Source organism: Perna viridis, chromosome 7, assembly GCF_037379345.1.
Source record: "Perna viridis isolate PV_CMFRI_1.1 ecotype Kerala chromosome 7, ASM3737934v1, whole genome shotgun sequence".
Classification (NCBI taxonomy): domain Eukaryota; kingdom Metazoa; phylum Mollusca; class Bivalvia; order Mytilida; family Mytilidae; genus Perna; species Perna viridis.
In genome coordinates, this window is record NC_142451.1 from 16,397,231 (window position 1) to 16,416,584 (window position 19,354).

The 19,354-nt window shown below is 32.8% G+C and overlaps 2 protein-coding genes across 3 annotated transcripts in view; one reads left to right on the top strand and one right to left on the bottom strand.

The window, feature by feature from the left end:
- Positions 1–2,428: 2,428 nt before the first annotated feature.
- LOC148611550 (uncharacterized) lies at positions 2,429–15,503 on the bottom strand. Of its 2 annotated transcripts, none has more exons than XM_088592208.1 (10): positions 15,354–15,503; positions 14,364–14,573; positions 9,094–9,236; positions 8,396–8,528; positions 7,569–7,715; positions 6,386–6,598; positions 5,327–5,467; positions 4,741–4,917; positions 3,987–4,065; positions 2,429–3,263 (listed from the first exon to the last, which is right to left on the bottom strand). In XM_088592208.1, the coding sequence occupies exons 1-10, from the start codon at positions 15,409–15,411 to the stop codon at positions 2,624–2,626; spliced, it is 1,941 nt and encodes a 646-aa protein (XP_088448334.1). In that variant the 5' UTR covers positions 15,412–15,503; the 3' UTR covers positions 2,429–2,623. The 2 variants fall into 2 exon arrangements, with proteins under 2 accessions (XP_088448334.1, XP_088448333.1); XM_088592207.1 differs by having other exon boundaries at positions 4,687–4,917.
- A 2,157-nt stretch (positions 15,504–17,660) lies between these two features.
- LOC148611551 (unconventional myosin-Ia-like) overlaps positions 17,661–19,354 on the top strand; it is an 80,753-nt gene continuing 79,059 nt past the window's right edge. The window contains exon 1 of the mRNA XM_088592214.1: positions 17,661–17,783. The gene's annotated coding sequence lies outside the window, so the exon portion shown is untranslated. The remainder of the gene's footprint in view (positions 17,784–19,354) is intronic.

Below are 19,354 nucleotides of genomic sequence, written 5' to 3' on the forward strand. Positions count from 1 at the left end.
CAATTGATGTTCTGTTGCGCAGGTCACATGTTCAAAATATACAAAGAATTGCAGTTAATTTTACTCGAAAATAGATTTTGGTCATAAATTATATGTATTATACCCAACTGACTGAACTTCAATAGAAATGTTTCAAATCTAAAATGTATTTATATTTGTTCCTGTTAAATGGTTAGATATATATATATATGTTTGAAAATCTTCATCAAATGGAGAGAATATTGATATTAATCCATCATTCAACAAAACAAGACCAAAATTATTGCAAAAAAATGACAAGAAGAGAGACAAATGAACATTTGCTAAATACTTACGGATATTTAATCTAAAGAAAACAAAGATAAATCGTCTCACCATTGACACTCAAATAGAAGAATTGTCAACTGAAAATGTGCATGGTTGATTAATTTAAGTGCACCAAAGGCAACAATTAAAATATATCACATTCAATCTCTCAGGTAGAGAAAAAAAACGACTTTGATCAAGTACAAAGTGTTAGTTAAACCTATATCAAGTAAGAATTACATTTTGCCCGTTAATTGTGATAAAGTGTCAGATTTTAATGACGCAATAAATTGCTCACAGAAAAACTTTCGCTCCAGGGGTATCGATACTACAAACTTCTTAAAACATTTACTAAGATTTTTTACCATTACAAGACTTGATATAAAAATATAATAGGTTTTCAAATTACTGTGTATTCTTTGAACTTTGTTTTCACAAATAGAGATATTCGGCTATTGTAGTGACCGATTATTTCTAATGCTGGTAGTTTTGATTGTATTGTAATCCTTTGATATGTTCTGAGATAGCTTTCAGTAACTGCGAGCGTTTTTTTTTTTTTTTTTTCATTGGATATCTCATTTTGTCTATGTATTGTATGTTAAGATATGCCATGGAGAGAATTGGTTGCTTTATTGAGTGAATTTTATGTATGTTTGTTTGTTGTTTAAGTTCATGTGTGACCTTAGATTAAAGTGGGTAGTTGATGACTTATAACTATTTTAACCACACCGTAGATTTCATGTGCCAGTCCACAGTAAGGAGATTTTGGTCATTAATGCGTCTTTGCGTTCAGTGATCATGTTTGACCAGTCCAAACCGATTTTTTTTTCTAATGCTGGTAGTTCTGATAGTATTTGTCAAGAACGGATGTGGTGAAAAGCAACAAATGCACTAGCGTATAATCCCAATACAAAATAGTAAACACTTTCAGAATTCGGCAGCAGGTTTTCAGTAAGTGTAAACACACCTTTAAGCAAGCTTCAAAGACCCAACAACAGAATTAATTAAATCCATGGTGATGAAACGTCGATTTCAAAATAAAACTTAAACTACGTTTATCTGTTTTAATGCAAATACCATATATGTATGAAAATAACAATTAAAATTCTCTTTAAAAAATTACGTCTAGTTCTTCGTAAAAAATGAGGTAATCAATCCTGGAATTAAACGATACAACGAACGTACATGGAATATTCAGTCAATATTAATGATGACAATCACCTAGAAAACACAGCTACTGAAATAAATCGTATCACACTATGCAAAAAGGAAAAAAAACCAGCGATCAAATAAATTCAGAATAAAAGTGTGAATTGCGTGATATTTTTATAAGCAGAATTCACTAGTCATGCCCTGCATTATAAGTTACCCAGCAAAGCTGGTATAATGACAAAGGAGTAAAAGCAATACCAAAGCTACAAACGTGGAAAAATTCTTTGACAAGACAAAACCGGGAACATCAAAATTAACGCATGAAGAATAAAAACATACTTATAACACAATAGAAAGAAAACGTATGCACAGAACACTATCAACACCGGGAGTGAACTCGGGAGCTTCGGAAGGGTAAGCAGTTCTTACTTTTTGCAAGACACCAGTCGTGATGTACGTTCAATTCAATTCTCTCTCGGGCTGGAAAAAGAATACCATAGAAACGAAGTTTGAATACCGTAGGTAGACCTTGATTTGAGCATACTAAGATTCATACAATACTAATATTGCGTTTATTTGCTATGGGTACTTATCAAATTAATATTCAAATGAGCTTTTTTACATTCATGTATATTCCCTACCAAGCTGTATCTGTATCAAAACAATAAGAAATGGAAATAAATACTAATTCTTCTTCATATGACGGGTGTCCTAAGACAAAGCAGTTTAATGCATAAATATATGTAAAGGATATAACACATATATTAAACAGATGTTCCGGCGCAGTCGGTATAGTTTCGCTTTTTCTGCTTTGACCTTAAAGACGCTCTTTCCATGGAAACGCAAGTCACCTGATCGCAATTTTGTTTCCCGATTGGCCAAATAATGATAACTTAGTTGCTTTAAAAACACTGTATCGAAAATCAAAATTGCTTGCCATGTGTTATTTCCTGAATGTAATGTAGAAAATTACAAGTAAAAAGAACAAATATTACTGTGTCGGCTATCTTTATTTTTAAAGATAGTACTTGTTATGTGTAATCATTACAATAAGTGACTCAAACATAGTTACACTTGTACTAACAAACGTATAGCATTTCTCAAATACGATGTACACATTCATTCACCCTGTACATTCACAGAAGTCACTTCATAGAAGTCAAATAATATAGAAGTAAGGCAATCGTTAACATAATGTAACCCTAATGTTTGGGTCACCATTATCGTAATAGTCTTCGTATTGTTGACTGTCCATTGCTTTTTGGACGCATGCATATAAGTCACTAGTATCTACATTTAGAATAGGCTCACTAAGTTTACGTTCAACCATACTGTATGTTTCAGACAGCCTCACGTCAGGATTTTGTTGCTGTTGAACTGGTGGTTTACGCAGACGCGTGTCTAAACTTCCGGTGTAAGTAATGTCCACCGGAGTTCCACGAGAGTTTGCGTTAGGATGACACTGAGCACGAACATTGTGAATGATATAACTTGTATCTCCGTATGACCTTTCAGAACAAGGATGCACGTGTCTTATTTCCGGTACACGGTTTTTGTTTATGTTCGTGTCTTTTTCAGCTTTCTTTCTTCTCCATGAATTTGTTGGAAACCCATCTCTACCGAGCACATAGTTATTCTGCAATATTCGTTGCGTGGCTCGAAATGGCGACTCTTGGGCATCACATGGGATTTCGTAATGAACCTCTGGTTCAGAAATAACATGATTAGATGGTTCATTGTTGTCGTCACTTGCGTATCTTAATACCGGGTTCTCTTTCCCCTTTGGATAGCGAACTGTCTTGAATTCCGTGTTCCTAGATCTGCATCTGCGGAGACATCATATTTATTGTTAATGTTTTACAATGGAATTGTCCGATTGATGTTAGACTAAAAGTTGCCAAAAGCCATTTTAATTTTTTTAAACTAGCTGGGCTAGCACATTTTTCGAGAATACTACTATCATTTAAAATGTCTAATTTGGTTATTCTAAATCAATTTCAAAATGTGTACACTTACCGCTGATCACTCTTTATTTTTGTCACTTGTTGTTCAGAGGATTTGAATATTAGAACACGGTTCATTACAATTAAAAAAATATATTTATCAAACGTTCTTTAAAGTGTGTTGACTAGACTTTCAATGCGTACAGTTAATGGTGTATTTAAGAAGCAGTCTTTATAAATAAATCAGACAGGAGGTCAAGGCCGGATTCATGCATGTCAAAAACCCACCAAATTAAATTTACTTTCTAATTCAGAAACTGTTACAGAGTTTGTAATTCGGTTGTTGCAATCATTAGATTGTGTATGAAATTGGCATTTTGCATGAATTACTGTTCTTGATTTGGTTTGATTTGGCAAATTTTTATGGGATTTCTCAAAAATACATATCTGAATACATGAAAAGACTATCGTTACGTTGACCGAAAAAGCATCGTTTCTTCTGTGTTTTTTCTACATCATGAATCTTCTCCATCAAAAGTAGAGTCTGAATTTTATATAGACTAAACCTCGGAAATTAAAGCTAGAAAGAAGCTAAGCATAGTTTACCTTTTTGCCACGTAAATAATAACACAGAGGGCGAAAACTAAAGCCATTCCAGAAGCGACTCCAATAGCCAGGTACATTACTACAAATGAGACAAATTGAAATAAAAACAAGTTAATAATAAATGTTTAATAGTATTTATTTTAAAAGTTGCATGGTCTGTTTTAAATCAAAAAGAGACCAGTTTTAAAATAAGAAAAATGAGATCTTTTACTGATGAATAAAAATATATAGATTCAACCGCAGAACGCGAAAATTTTTAAGGGAACTATATAATTTCGTGTCTTCAAAACTAATCCTGTAGTCAGGCTTGTCTGACTTAAATTACATGTATGTATCATATACCACTTACCAAAATTTGCCAAAGCATAAAAAGAATTACACAATTAGGCTTCATTCTTCATTCAACATGAAAAATCGCCCGAGATGTTAAATGTAAATTCCTCATTAATGAGTATAAGCTCCATGTACGCGTCCAGAAACATCTTCCACTAATTTGGGTGAGTAATCAAATACATATGCAATTTAGATGTTTCCTTAGGGCGAATAAACTGGAATGTACAAACCAAATATTGGAAAAGGAAAAAAACATTAAGCAATGCAAATACGTACATGTAAATATGAAAGACGTGGTGGCTTGATTTTCCAGCTTAAAAGGGAAACTATAGAATTGGAAAAACAAACTTTATTTGAATATACTCACTTGATTTGTACAAGTTAGTTTGATAGTCCCCCTTTTCTAAGTCAAAAGACTCACTTCCATTCACAGAAGGTGACTTATTGCTCGTGTTTGTTCTTTCGGAATCAGATGACTTTGTTGCAGGTGAGTTCCGAAGTGAAAGGAACGCTGTGGTCATATCAACTTGTCTAATGTTGTCTCCATCCAGTGAATCAATGCTGGCATTTGATGTTCCCGTATTCTTAATCGGGTGTTCTGAAAAAGAGATATTGTGGTATACTTACATACAACTACAGTATAAACGTACTTGGAGTTGAAAAATGCATAGAATATAAAAATATTGTCTTTTTAATGTTTTTTTATTCTTAAATAGTTTCAAAGAAACTATAACCAAGCTACACAAACGCCAGGTATTAGCCGAAACACAAAGTTTTAACTCAGAAATACCAAGTCTGGACCATTGTGGTTGTTTTCAACTTTCTAGTTCTTGGCTTGATATCGCCATCTGTTACACCGAATTTCCTTTTGACTATTAACTAGAGTTTGTCAGTTCGGCAATTTTGTCATTACCCTATATTTAAACAGACCTCTACTGTATAAATACTGAGGAACTCAAACCAATTATGCTAGTTGCCCATGAATTCATCATATTTATACTACTTACGGTACTGGCAAATAAATTTCTTTTTCTCTGTACATTGCTGTTTTGATAGTCCTAAATTTTTGCCCTTATCCGATAGTGCTGTACATGTGCCTGCCATTGGTATAACACTATGGTGGAACAGACTCTTGGTTATTGGTAGTCCTAAATTTATAAGAAAACATCTTAAAGATGTAATTTCATTTTTGAAATTTCAAGAAAATGTACCATATTTTGTTACCAATAGCAATGCAATAGGTCTTTTCAGTCAGGAGACATGTCAATTGAATTCTTTGTGCAATAAAAGTATATTTGTTTATGTTTTTAGTACTGTTTTATTAAAATTTGTTAAAATTTTAAATCTGAGAATTCCAACCTTATTCTTCAACCACTAATAGTTATAGGGAAGGTTTTGAATTAATATATTAAAAAAAATTAGTATAAAACCATCAGTAATACGATATATATCTCCTCTATATTCACCTAATACATACGGTAGAACTGAGACACAGCAACTGCACTTTACATGTACGTTCAAATACCATGTCACCAACAAATTTGAAACAATGAAATGGAAAGGAGTTGGACAAAAGTTATCTCAATATATTAAGGTACTGTCGGTGAATAAAAAGAAAATTTCATGAATGTACAAAAATGTATGGTATGACGACAAAATTTTAGTAAATTCAAGTAAAGAAATAAGCTGAAAAAGGAAAAATTAAACATGGTGGAAAATAAAACGAACACAAGGAAACTACAAAATGTATACGATATTATAAATAGATGTTAGTTTTCTCTTTAAAGTTTTAAGACATGAAATGTTTTGTTTTGTTTTGTTTTCGGTTGATAAAATCGTGAAAAATATTAATTATGATCATTCAAAGCGCTTCGTCGCCAGTCAATATAGAAGAATAGAGAATTGACGGTATTATTTATTTATTTTTTTTTTTTAAGTTTTAAGAAAAACACATACGCAATTTTTATTTCAAACTGGTGCTTCGTTCTTCTTATACATGCTTGACTGGGTATAATCTAAACTCTCTTTTTTAAAGTAGGCAAAAATAAAATAAAATAAAAACATACCATTAGTCCATTCCCATTTTCTATTGCGTTTCAGGCCGATCCAATAATCCCCCGGTGGAAGTTGTTTTATGTCAACGTCGTGCATATTTGTAATATCAACAATGGCGGTGGATCCATTCAGTAGAAGACAACCTTTCCCAGAGTTTTTCCATGTATCTGGCTTTATGGACGTCCGAACACAAGAATCTTTGACTCCACATGCATCATTGTTTTCTGCAATTATAATTTTTAGAATTGAAAAAGAGTTGCCTCTCTTAGTACTGCTTTTCTTTACAAGAACATGAATCTTTAATATGATGAATTATATTTACTTTTACCACAGACGTAGTAACACTTTGTTAATGTAAAAATATAATCAACAGAGACAAAATGGAACAAAATATTTGCGTGCTTTTAAAAAGTAAAAAAAGTGTTGCATGTTTGTTTTATTTGTTCGTTTGTTCGTTTGTTTGTTTGTTTTTTTGGGGGGGAGGGGAGTGAATATATTGTACCCTAAGGAATGTTTATAAGCAGGGTAGTTCGATTTTCCTCAGACCCTACAACCCTCCTTGAACGACATATCAATATCCAAATGAAAAAAGATGCGGGATGCAGGGTCAGAGTAATCGGACTGGGATGCAGATTTATTTCTTAAATCCTTATTGTAAGAACGAATTTAAGTTCTTGGATTTTAGTACTATTGTGTTACGGTATTTATAAGTACATTATTTCCAGAACTATTCAGTATATAGACATGTGTTTCTTTCCTGTAACCAATGCAGGGTGGGTATGCAAAAAATGAGTGTCAGTCTCTGTAAGAATCAAGCAGTAGGTTGATCATGGTATGAAAAATAAAACCATCATTTTGATAGTGTACTTTGACAATTTTGCACCATCAGAATCAAGGAAAAAAGATTTTTTCCCCGATCATTTTGGCTAATTGAGTCATAATTTCATTAAAATACACTGAAAATGAACATTTCAAGGGCAGATAACTCTGTCAAACCTTATTTTTCTAACATTCTATTGAAAAATTCTGATCAAAGAATGATCTTTTCAAATAGAGAAAGTATCCTTGAATAATATTACATTGTCAGATCGGTGGGATGTGACATGCATGTTTCTGATTTTTCCCATTTTGCCTGATTCTTACAAACACTTACACTTAAAAACTATTAAGCTACAATTTTATTCTTTAACTTACTGAGGTGACATAGATACGGTAGAGTCATACTGCAGGATGTCGAGTACCAAAGTATTCCTTCGGTCTGTTGTTGCTTCTTTATGTACGCACAATCGTGTCCGTGTTCATCGCTCGGCTCAGAGTCGGCCCATTTTACAGACTTTTTATCTGAAAGATTGATGAAGAAACTTAATATACATGCATCTAAACTCATGGATCTTCATGGAACCTGAAACCGATTTGTTCATTCCACGAGACGATATATATGTCGATAAAGATATCAGTCGTTGCCATGACATTTCTTTAGTATATATCTAAGTTCCGGTTACTGCATGAAAGCATATTGTTGTATCCCTAAGTATATGCAGAATGTACTGTACACTTATTTTTTGGCGAAGTTAATTCATTAACTAAAACGGTTTCTCAGCCAGTGTGTACCTGAGTATTCCAGAACCTTACGTTTCTTGGAAAAGTGGGGTTCGTTTTATTGTACATAGAAGTTGTTAAATTGAACATTTAATTGAAAGAACAAATATTGGATATTTTATATTGCCTTTTAGAAGGATAATCATTCGTGTTGGGTTGGGTCAATTGAAATTGAGCCCCCGTTTTAACTGACATGGTTTCAGGCGACGTTGTACATGCTGTTCAGTTAATCTGTGTGTAGACGTTTACTTCTTGGTTTTGTTCGTTTGTGCTGTGTGCGTTCAATTCTTCGTTTTTGTTTGTTTGTTTGTTTGTTTGTTTTTTTGTTTTTTTTGTTTTTCCTTATGGTGTTTGCGGTATTTTTTGGCCTAAAGATTATCCCCTAGTTTAGACCCTCGGTATTGCTTCTTCGTTTTACTTACTGATGTTGTACATTGATACACCCTTGAAACCGCCACACATTTCTGTCTCTTCCCCTGAACATCGGACTGTACATGCTGTATCGTCGGTACGTGACCCACCTCTAAGGTTGTGTTCACACAGACAGTAAGATTGCTAATAAGACGAGGTTTAAAAAGTGAATGATAATGCCACTGTCACCAAAATTCGAATATATTTAGTACGTAAATTTCGTCCAAAATTTTGGCAAAATGACAAAAATAGCACGGAACACCCTCTCAAAATACTTGTCCCTGCTGTATATTTTCAAATGCAATGTATCTATCACATATGCTTTATCTGAATTTATCTACAGTATAATCATCTAAAATGTGACAAAGTCTTCTGAGCAAAAACTCGAATGTCATTATTGCATAACGAACCAAACAAATAAAACAACAACAAAGCTAACAAACAAATATATATCTTTAAAAAAACCTAGCAAAGACAAGACTAAACAAAAAACAAAATTCAACCCTTGTAACAAACAAAGCCTGACATGCCATGATAGAAAAAAAATGTTTCTAGCTGTAAAACTAACTGGACGTGAGTTTCAATTAGCATTCACAAAAACAATCTGCTACACAAAAATGCGATCATTTCATTCATTTCATAACAAGCCAGATTCTATGATAACCTATAGTTCCAGCTAAACCACAATAAAGTATGATTTCATTTTTACCACGAGTCCGATTGATCCTGTCCATTTACACTGTTTAAAGCACTGTTCGGCCGTGATGTTGTTGATGGGTTGCCCACCAATGATAGCACTAGGCCTGTAACACCCTCGATGGAATATGAGGGGTTCCAGTAAAGTTACTTTGTCTGAAAACATTAAAATTAAATGTAAGTTTTCATGTCATAGTGTTCAGAATAAGTCGTGTACTTAGATTGTATCTTCATCTCTGATGATTGTTACCTGAAGAGCACTTTTCCTCTAAGATTACATGACATTGGTCAAACTCGGAGAAAAAACAAAATTTCTATAGTTGTGGTATAAAAATGTCGATAGACTACTACATAAATAGAAAGTAATAATTCTAAGCTACAAAATGAAATAAATACACAGGACAACAGAATTAACGTAAACAGCAAGTTCAAAACATAATAACAATAGTCCATAAGCTGGGAGGTCCACCGTGCACCCCTACTCATCAACTTCATGGTGATTTTTAGGTACCTTTATACCTCCCATTACCGAATTAATTTGTCGCCAAAAAATATTTTTGGATTCTTTTTCAGTATAAGCCTATATTTATACCTCACTGGGTCAAAAAGCCAAGATTTTTGTGATTCAATTGTTTGACAGTCTAAACCTTCCATGGAAAGCATGTATTGACAAACTAAACATATTAAGGTATTATCATATAGCCCAATGTCTCAGCTTTACAATAATACCAAAACAGTGGCAGCAACACTTACAGTTTTGGGGTAAAACGAATAAAATGTACCCCTATCCCGCCGAAAAATCGCTTAAATTGGCATATATTTCAATGTCAAAACCCCTAGAGTATTTATGCTTCAGTAAAAAAAATGACTTATTTGGTATTTTTTGTTTAGTATTATAACAATTTATACTTCTGGGGTTCTTTTGATGAATTTTGCCGATTTTTGTAGTCAGAATGTATCCAAAAATGCAAAAAATCGGATTTTTGAATTTTCGTAAAAGTCATAAATTTTACTCTACAAGTTATTCTTCAACTGAAACGTCTCAAATTTGGAATCATTCGATAGATAATTTTATTTTCTACATAAACAAACCACCAAAACTAATTTTCAAGAAAGAATTTTCAAAAAATGGTAAAAGTATTACTCCTACCCCTGTAAAACTGTTCACAGTATCAAACAGAATTCTCATTCACATCATACCGATAGTGTAGAACTCATATTTTAAGCATTCATGATTAAGATAAAGATAAACAAAACATATCTGATCAATTCAGGCGTTTACTTTTTTCTTTAGGTTGACAATTACTATAAAATCGGAAAAATGGGAAATTTCAGAATTTTCTTCTATATCACCCGTTATTGTCTTTTTAGAATACTATAGTTTAAGTTTTTAGTTTAAACATATTTTATTTGCGTAATTATGCAAAATGGATTAGACACAAGTAAGACAAACTTATTAAGTCTGCTCCCATATACAGTGTGTAACAATACATATTGAAAACATGCAAAAACAATACAATAAATATATAAACATAATATTGACATGATATAACTAGCAAATATTGTGATGATGTGATGATGTATGTGGTTGTTATAAATATACTTACAGTATCAATGATACCGATTATACAATATGGAACCTCTTAGATCCTTTTATATAATTATGTACATGACTAAAAATTATTGTATTTTACTCATCGGTAAGAGCCGGGTGACCACACGTTAAGGTACTTAAATTTACTCGACAATTTTCCGGTAACCAATTTAGATTAATAAGGAGTCTGTTTCTAATATCAGAATAGTGAAGACATTCAAAGAAAAAATGATTTGAATCTTCAATGCTAGCACCACATCGGCAGGATGGATCAGTTATAATGTTAACTCTCGAGAGATCATAATTTAAAAAGGAGGCCGAACATCGTATTTGTGTTAAAATAATGTTTAATTTACGATTTCCAAACTCGAAATATTTAGTAACTCTGTTTGCTGGATTTGATTTACTCCTCTTTAATTCATTTTTAAATTTACCTATAGATTCAATGTTACGAGTAGACAAATTGAGTTTATTCCATAACCGTAGAGTTGGTGGTAAAAACGAGTCTTGTGTCAAAGACAGTCGACAAAAAGGATATATCAAGTCATTTCCATTACGTAAGGGGTAAACTGTTGTACTCTGAATTGTTGGTGGGATCAAATTGTATAAATATTCTGGAGCATTATTATGTTGAATACTATAGAACAACTGTAGTTTTCTTCTTTCACGTCTTTCTGCTAGAGTTTCCCCATCCGATTTCACTATAAATGATTCGTGCACTAGTAAAGATTGGAAGTCCAGTTACTATTCGAGCAGTCTCTAGCTGCAATTGTTCAAGTTTATCGCAATAACCCACACCCATATTGTCCAAAACTTCACATGCATATTCAAATAACGGTCAAATAAAAGTAAGATATAGTGATTCAAGATTCTTTTTTCCTAAACTATACTTAAGTTTCCGTAATACATTTAAATGTTTCGATACATTTTTGATTATACATTCAACATGATTATTCCATTTTGCATCGTTACTAAATGTTACACCTAAATGTTTATGCATATCTGTAACTGGTATATTTTTATCATTAAATACAAAGTTTATTTCGGGAGTCTCAATATTACAAAACAACATAATTTCCGTTTTGTCAGGATTAAAAGACTTGAGCCATTTTTGGACCAATCACTTAGCTCTCTGAGGTCATGACTATACTATAGTTTAAACCAGCTTTTATGTGATACAGCACATTAATATTATCTAGGCTTCAAAATGAGCCTAAGCAATAGATATTTGAACTTTTTCACGTCATGTTAGGTAGGAAAATGCCACCCCTACCCATGAAAAAATGCCTCAACATGAATTTAAATGTTATTTTGGCAAATAAAGGGTGTGCAATAGGCATGATGCGTTCTTTTGTTTTAATTAGTGATGTATCTAACATATCTTCTCATTTCAGACTCGATGTTTTCAAATGCAATGTAACAATAATGAGTTTTTTTTCATAAAAAGGGGAATTTTCGGAATTTAATATTTTCTTCAATTCCACATATAATTGGAAATTTGTTCTCCAAATACCGTACTCCAAACAAGCTTTTGTGCATTCAAACACAATAATATAGTGTCTTAGCTTTCCAATGAGCCCAAGTAATAAATATTTGAACTTTTCCAAGACCAATTAGGTGAAAAATTGTCACCCCTACCCATGAGAAGAATACCTCAACATGGAACAAAATGTTTATTTTTAGCATATAATCGATGCAAAAAAGACATTTGGGTACTTGTGTTTTATATATTGATGTATTAAACACATGTTCTCATTTCAGGCTAGTATTTTTCAGCTTGAAGGTGATAATAATGAGGTTTTCATAAAATGGGGAATTTTCGGATGTATTGTGTATTCAAACTCATTTATGGAGCAACTTACCTCTCTAATAAATCAAGGCAATGCATACTTTAAAGTATTCCAGGCCATTTAAGCGAAAGAATGGTACCTCATACCCACTAAAATTTCCGTAAAAAAACACAATTCGTATATGTTAGATTAGCATTTTTTAAATGGCGTTGGATACATATATGCCGGTCATCAATTCGTACTGCTTATTTGAAACCTTATCCTTATCAAGTATAAAAATAATGATAACAAACAATATCAAATGTTGTTCAAACTGTGATATCTTAAACAAAAATATACAATTTACGTGATATATTAAACACAAGTACCCAACATGTCTTTTTTGCATCGATTATAGTTAGAAATTTACATTTTGGTCCATGTTGAAGTATTCTTCTCATGGTAGAGGTGGCAATTTTTCACCTAATTGGTCTTGGAAAAGTTCAAATATTCACTACTTGGGCTCATTAGAAAGCTAAGACACTATATTATTGTGTTTGAATATACAAAAGCTTGTTTGAAGTACGGTATTTGAAAAAATTGCCAATTATATGTGAAATTGAAGAAAATATTAAATTCCGAAAATTCCCCTTTTCATGAACAAAATCATTATTGTTATATTGAAACTGAAAAAATCGCGCCTGAAATGAGAAGATATATTAGATACATCACTAATTAAAACAAAAATAACCAAATATGTCTATTGTACACCCTTTATTTGACAAAAATAACATTTAAATTCATGTTTAGGCATTTTTTTCATGGGTAGGGGTGGCATTTTCCCACGTAACATGACATGAAAAAGTTCAAATATCTATTGCTTAGGTTCATTTTGAAGCCTAGACATAATATTAATGTGCTGTATTACATGAAAGCTTGTTTAAACTACGGTATTCCAAAAAAGACAATAACGGGTGACATTGAAGAAAATTTTGAAATCCTGAAATTTTCCATTTTTCCGATTTTATAGTAATTGTCACCCTAAAAGGAAAATATAAGCGCCTGAATTGAATAGATATGTTTTGTACATCTTTATCCTAATTATGAATGCTTAAAATATGAGTTCTACACTGTCGGTATGATGTGAATAAGAATTCTGTTTGATACTGTGACCAGTTTTCCGGGAGTAGGGGTAATATTTTACCATTTCTTGAAAATTCTTTCTTGAAAATTAGTTTTCGTGGTTTGTTTATGTAGAAAATAAAATTATCTATCGAATGATTCCAAATTTGAGACGTTTTAGTTGAAGAATAAATTGTAGAGTAAAATTTATCTGACTTTTACGAAAATTCGAAAATCCGATTTTTTTGCATTTTTGGATACATTCTGACTACAAAAATCGGCAAAATTCATCAAAAGAACCCCAGAAGTATAAATTGTTATAATACTAAAAAAAAATACCAAATAAGTCATTTTTTTACTGAAGCATAAATACTCTAGGGGTTTTGACATTGAAATATATGCCAATTTAAGCGATTTTTCGGCGGGGTAGGGGTACATTTAATTCATTTTACTCCAAAACCCTAATGTTACCGCAACGGTATTGGCACCATTGTAAAGCTGGGACATTGGGCTATATGATGATACATACATATGTAAGTTTACATCGTTTTGAAGAAAGAAAGAGTTCGTAGAATCAAAATACTCGAAAAATGGATTTTTGCCTCAACGAAGTATAAAAAGTAGCCGAAAAATACAAAAATGCTTCAGTGAATTTTTTGGCGACAGAAATATTCTTAAATGGGAGGTATAAGGGTACCTGAAAATCATAATTTGGTTGATGAGTGGGGGTGCACGAAGGGTTATCTCAGCCCACGTACTACAATGTCAATGGTTTCAATACATGATCAAAATGAATACCTCCATTGTCTTTATTGTTTGTCCATTGAAAACCTTGGTCATTTAGAAGTCCACCGACCCAGAATTCTTCCTGATTTTGTCTCCAGCTCGCGGGCACCGTGTCCAAACTATAAACGTGTGCTAAATGACCTTTTATATGTTGGCAGTATGCCTGTGCTTCTGGCCAGGATTTCAATTCTTGAAATACTTGATAGGCACAATATGTGACATCTATAAAAATGGAGAAAATTGTTTTTTATTTCATCCATGCAGTTATAATTTTCATACATATAAGCAAATGGACACATGAATCTAACATTTTTGTGCTATAGTGTAGACTTGTGTACTTGTGTATCTGTCTGTCCGTTCGACACGACTCGAGACCATATTCATAATCAGAAATTGATATTAGGAAAATTAGATCCATCGTGTTTCTTGTTATTAGGAATCGATTCGACATGGATATACTGTCTTGTTCATTTTTCAGTTGTGTTGAGTCATTCTTGTAGACTACCGGATACTTTGGTATAGTCATCCGACTAGTCAACGCGTTATCTCCTCCCTCAGAAGTCGGGTCGTTTTGTTTTTTAGGGGTATAAGTTCATACTGGTATCTTTGTATCTTTAATTTGTATTTAAGTATCGGTTTTTCTTGGCCTACATTTCTCAATTCAATTCTTAATAGCTTAAAACAAGTACTTGGTTCATCAATGATGAGTTGTATGTTAACCAAAAACACTTGCATTATATGTTTCCTTTGCGTCTGTACCGATATACAATATCAAAACTAATTTAGAAATCCTAAATCTTTGATGTGTTTTATCTCTGGTGTTGTGTTTTTTGTTTTTGTTTTGTTTTCGCGTACATCAGAATTGTTCAGTTGTTTTGACAATTCATATATAAGACCTTGTGCCTCTCTGTATGAATTCAAAGCTCATTTAAAAATAATTTAACGAGTATTTCAATGACAACCGGAACATAGCTGCAACGAAAAATATGTTCTTGTACTCACCAACTCGAAAAGCCAGGATTAAAATCCAATTTAGAACATTTCCATACACAACCTTCATTTTGAATGTTGAAAGATTTTTCCTTGTGTAAAACAAGACGAACAAAAAACTGAAGTTAATTTAAGCTAGGTCGGAAATGAAACGCCAAAACTTCTTACTCTAATTAGAGGATGTGGCACTTAAATGGAAGTAGTGTACATTATTTCAATATAATTCAAATATTTTGCTTTCTGGTACTGAGTGTTGCTAACCGGAAGCGTTTATATACTTGGATTAATTGTTAAGCATAAAGACACGAAAGATCCCCGTCACCCTTTCTCTGTATCACACTCCGCCCCCTTCTCTGTATCGCAAACCATCATCCTTTCTCTGTATCACACACAGACACGTATTAATTCTTCATCCATGAGCAAACCTCTCACGCATGGTACTGCATACTTCATTCCGGCCTTTGTCAGGGATAAAAAGTATTGAGGAGGAGACTGTCAATCCCTACCACAGAGACAAGGTGCCCTTCAAAATTGATCTTGATCATTTTGAAATATGTGTCAAGTTCAAAATGAAAAATTCTAAAACGAAAAGCAGTTGAAAACAGGGTTATGGTGACTAAACAATGCGGGTTTTGACATTCATTCCAAATGGATGGGCAGTCCCAGGAAAGTTGATTATATACTGTACTAGGAACTGTCGTTGTTTTTCGCCTGAACATTCGTTTTCAAATGGACAGTTACATGCACTTTCATTTCGACAACTCTGTGGTCTGCCTCCCGAAAATGTTCCCCGGCTGGACAATCCTTTCCATTGGTGACGTTTTGTTAGTGTTCTACCAAACGATCATCCAACCTCCGATAGGTCTCGCCCACGTAAACCATTTTACAGCGTTTGCAACCATCTTTTAATTTAAAGACGTTTGCTGGCCCGACGATATAAATTAAATATACATGTAATATGTATATATGTAATGAAAACGCATTTAGTATGATCAATTAGTAATAAATGAGGTATCGTTGAGAAAGTGGGTGAAGTGGAAACATTTTCTTCATTATTATTCAATTAAAATTATTTGAACCACTAACTTCACTACCCTTTCAACATAATAGATACAAATATAAGGTGAAAGTTTCCAGCATTGTATGGTTTTGAAAAATGTCAAAAATATTTAATTAACAGTCTATATGGTTCTCAGGTGAGACTGTAATTAAGAGGGTTCCATTGGACAACCCTGGCTTAAGGCTATAAACCACAGAGTATGGTTATGTTTGTTTACAGTCACACTTTTTCTTCATGTTAATTATATGGATTGTTTTTAATACGAAATTAGTGTGCCTAAAAACATTTAAATAAATAAAAGCAGCACGGTAAATTAAGCGCAGCAAGTTTATATGTGTACATACTGAATATTACATGTCAAAATCTGTATCGCATGCTGTATCAACCCGAGACTCCTATATCACCCAAAGGGCCGATACGGAAAATGCATGATGCAGTGTAATTATCTATATTCGGCGAAATAAATATGACATAATTAGTGATTAAACACATAACAATGACTTGTTCCTATAATTAGCTTAAACAAAATTAACACCATGGTAGAAAGCACAACAGCCCATGTATGTTGTGGTTGTTTCTAGAAGATCCTTATATTTAGTTTCACCCACTCTTCCTGTTAGCTTTTAAATGTTGCTTGAGGGCCACTAGATTCTAGATGTAAAATCCTGCGAAAATTACGAGTTTTTTTTAGCTAAGATAATCCCTTTAAAAAAACTATGAATGAAAATTGAATTAATGAAGATTCAATTATTTCAACTTCGAAAAAATGTTCAAGTTGAATTTCCTAGAAAAAATACAAAACCATTTAATTTGGTTATTGCATGTCGAAAAAAAGTCCCAAATATATCATTCGATCAGAGATTGTATATTAGAATATAAAGTCCCTTATTCGGTGGACAATCTATAAACCACGCCCAAAGCTAATTTTCATGTAAGAGTTTACGAATGTACTTATTTAAGACAAAAATGAAAACTAGAGATCGCTTCATACTAATAAGGATTCCAGAAATTCATTTTTCATATTCCGTAATACATCTCATTTTATAACGGCAGGCATTTTGTTTGTAGCCTTTAGCAGAAGTCGGGATGGGGTAATAATATTAATTTTTTTACCATTTTTTATTCTGTTATTTCATCCAATTTCATTTTATGTGGGCATTTTATTTGTAGTCTGAAGCAAATTTCAGGAAATGAGCAATGGTTGGTACTGGGACGACTTGGCTATTGATCGTTCTTTTTATACCGAGCATGTGCACCAACCTCTTTTTTACTTCCGGTTCTATCCTGCGATTGATTAGCAGACTGAATATTTCTATTCCATTGGAAAACGTGTTTAAATTGACCTAAGAACCACATTTATTTATCAGATTTATTGTTTTTAGGTAAGTTTGGTTTTCTCAAGTGTGTCTACGTCTGCCATTCCTCACATTATAATGTGAGGAAAGAAACAGTGGACCAGCTACTGTTTTTTTTTCAAACAGTTAACAGGTTAAAAATAAAATATCTGACTCAGATTATTGCTTTCTGTCCACTGACTCAACTATAGTGCAGTCAACATTTTTCAAAGAGGATGACACTATTTCATAGTGACCAGTCAGACTTTGATCCTGTAACTGCTGAAAATTTCTTTGATTTGCATTGCACACAGACATTACCTAGCTGATTTAGATGAAAATCCTGCAAATTGTACACTTTCTAATATTCTATTAGCTGATTTGCCAATTTGTGGTTATATTACATGACAAGTTGGTGTATGGGTTATTATTATTTTATTATTTTTTTTTTTTGGGGGGGGGGGTGATATAATATGACAAAGGCATTTGCCTTTAGTGCAAATGAAACATTTTGTTGGTTCCCTTTTGCTACATGTAAATTTGATTTATCCTGTTTCATCTGTGGGAGCTGAGAAAAGATATTCCAAACATTGTAATTTTTTTAGAAAAAGTTCCAGGGTTGGCTAACAATGCATTGTGTCACTACAACTGAAAATACGTGTATTTTTTTAAAATGTCCAAGAGTTCCAAGCAAATTACTTAGGTTTTTGAAACCTTTTGTCTAGCAGGTACTTTGATTGCATTTCAAAGCTGTAATAGATAGATCTTTACTTTGAAAAGTTTCTCAAGTGACCAGTATGATAATTTTTTAGATGAATTTTTATGCATTATACATGTACATTTATGGAGCTTTCTAGAATTCAATTTTTTCTCATGAAATATTGAAAAAGAAATCACAATATATTTTTTTCTTCATTTCATGAAGTTTCTATGACTTTTGGACCACTTTTAGAATCTAGTGTTGAACTTTGCATGGTCTACTTACCAATTTTTAAAGAAGTACAATGTACCTTTTATGTCTTCAATCTATTTGATATCAGAGTTTGAGTAAGAATGTTTTTGTAGGGTAGATGATGAACGGTGTCAAGAACTTCTTTCCTGTTTCATGCAACCATTTTTTCCGTATTCTAAAACTGCTAGTTACAAGTGTGAGGAGAGTGCCAGAGATGTTTATGTACATGTACACCATGTAGGCTGTTAGAAGTAAAACTCCTCAAAGATGGCTCATTAAAAAATATTTAAAAAAATAGCACATCATATTAATACCTTAAAATGCATGGAATACCAGTAATTGGGATTAAAATTTTGCCAATGGGACTATGGCCCCTTACCCTTCAGTTCAATGGGACATTTTCAATTTCAATGGGCCATTCTAAAAAAAAAACATGGGACAGATTTTGGAATAGTAGCTAAGGCCGGCGAGACATAGATCTACATGTACAATGTACATTTGTAGCATAAACAAACTTTAATTTACACTGCAGATCAAATGTTTATTAAGAGTTAACAATTAACGTGTCAGTTAATTGTCACATCAAATCACCTTTCTTTTCTGTTGTTTGAGTTTTTATACTAATGTTTTGTCTAGTCCTTTATCATAGTCCACAGATCGCATCCCC

What these genes read in the sequence shown, in the direction of transcription:
- LOC148611550 (XM_088592207.1), bottom strand. Translation starts at nt 15,411, where the DNA reads ATGAAGGTTGTGTATGGAAATGTTCTAAATTGGATTTTAATCCTGGCT. An exon ending in AAACAATAAAGACAATGGAG is followed by an intron (nt 9,237 to 14,363) that starts GTATTCATTTTG and finishes TAATGTTTTCAG; the next exon opens with ACAAAGTAACTTTACTGGAA. An exon ending in AACTAACTTGTACAAATCAA is followed by an intron (nt 4,066 to 4,686) that starts GTGAGTATATTC and finishes TCTCATTTGTAG; the next exon opens with TAATGTACCTGGCTATTGGA.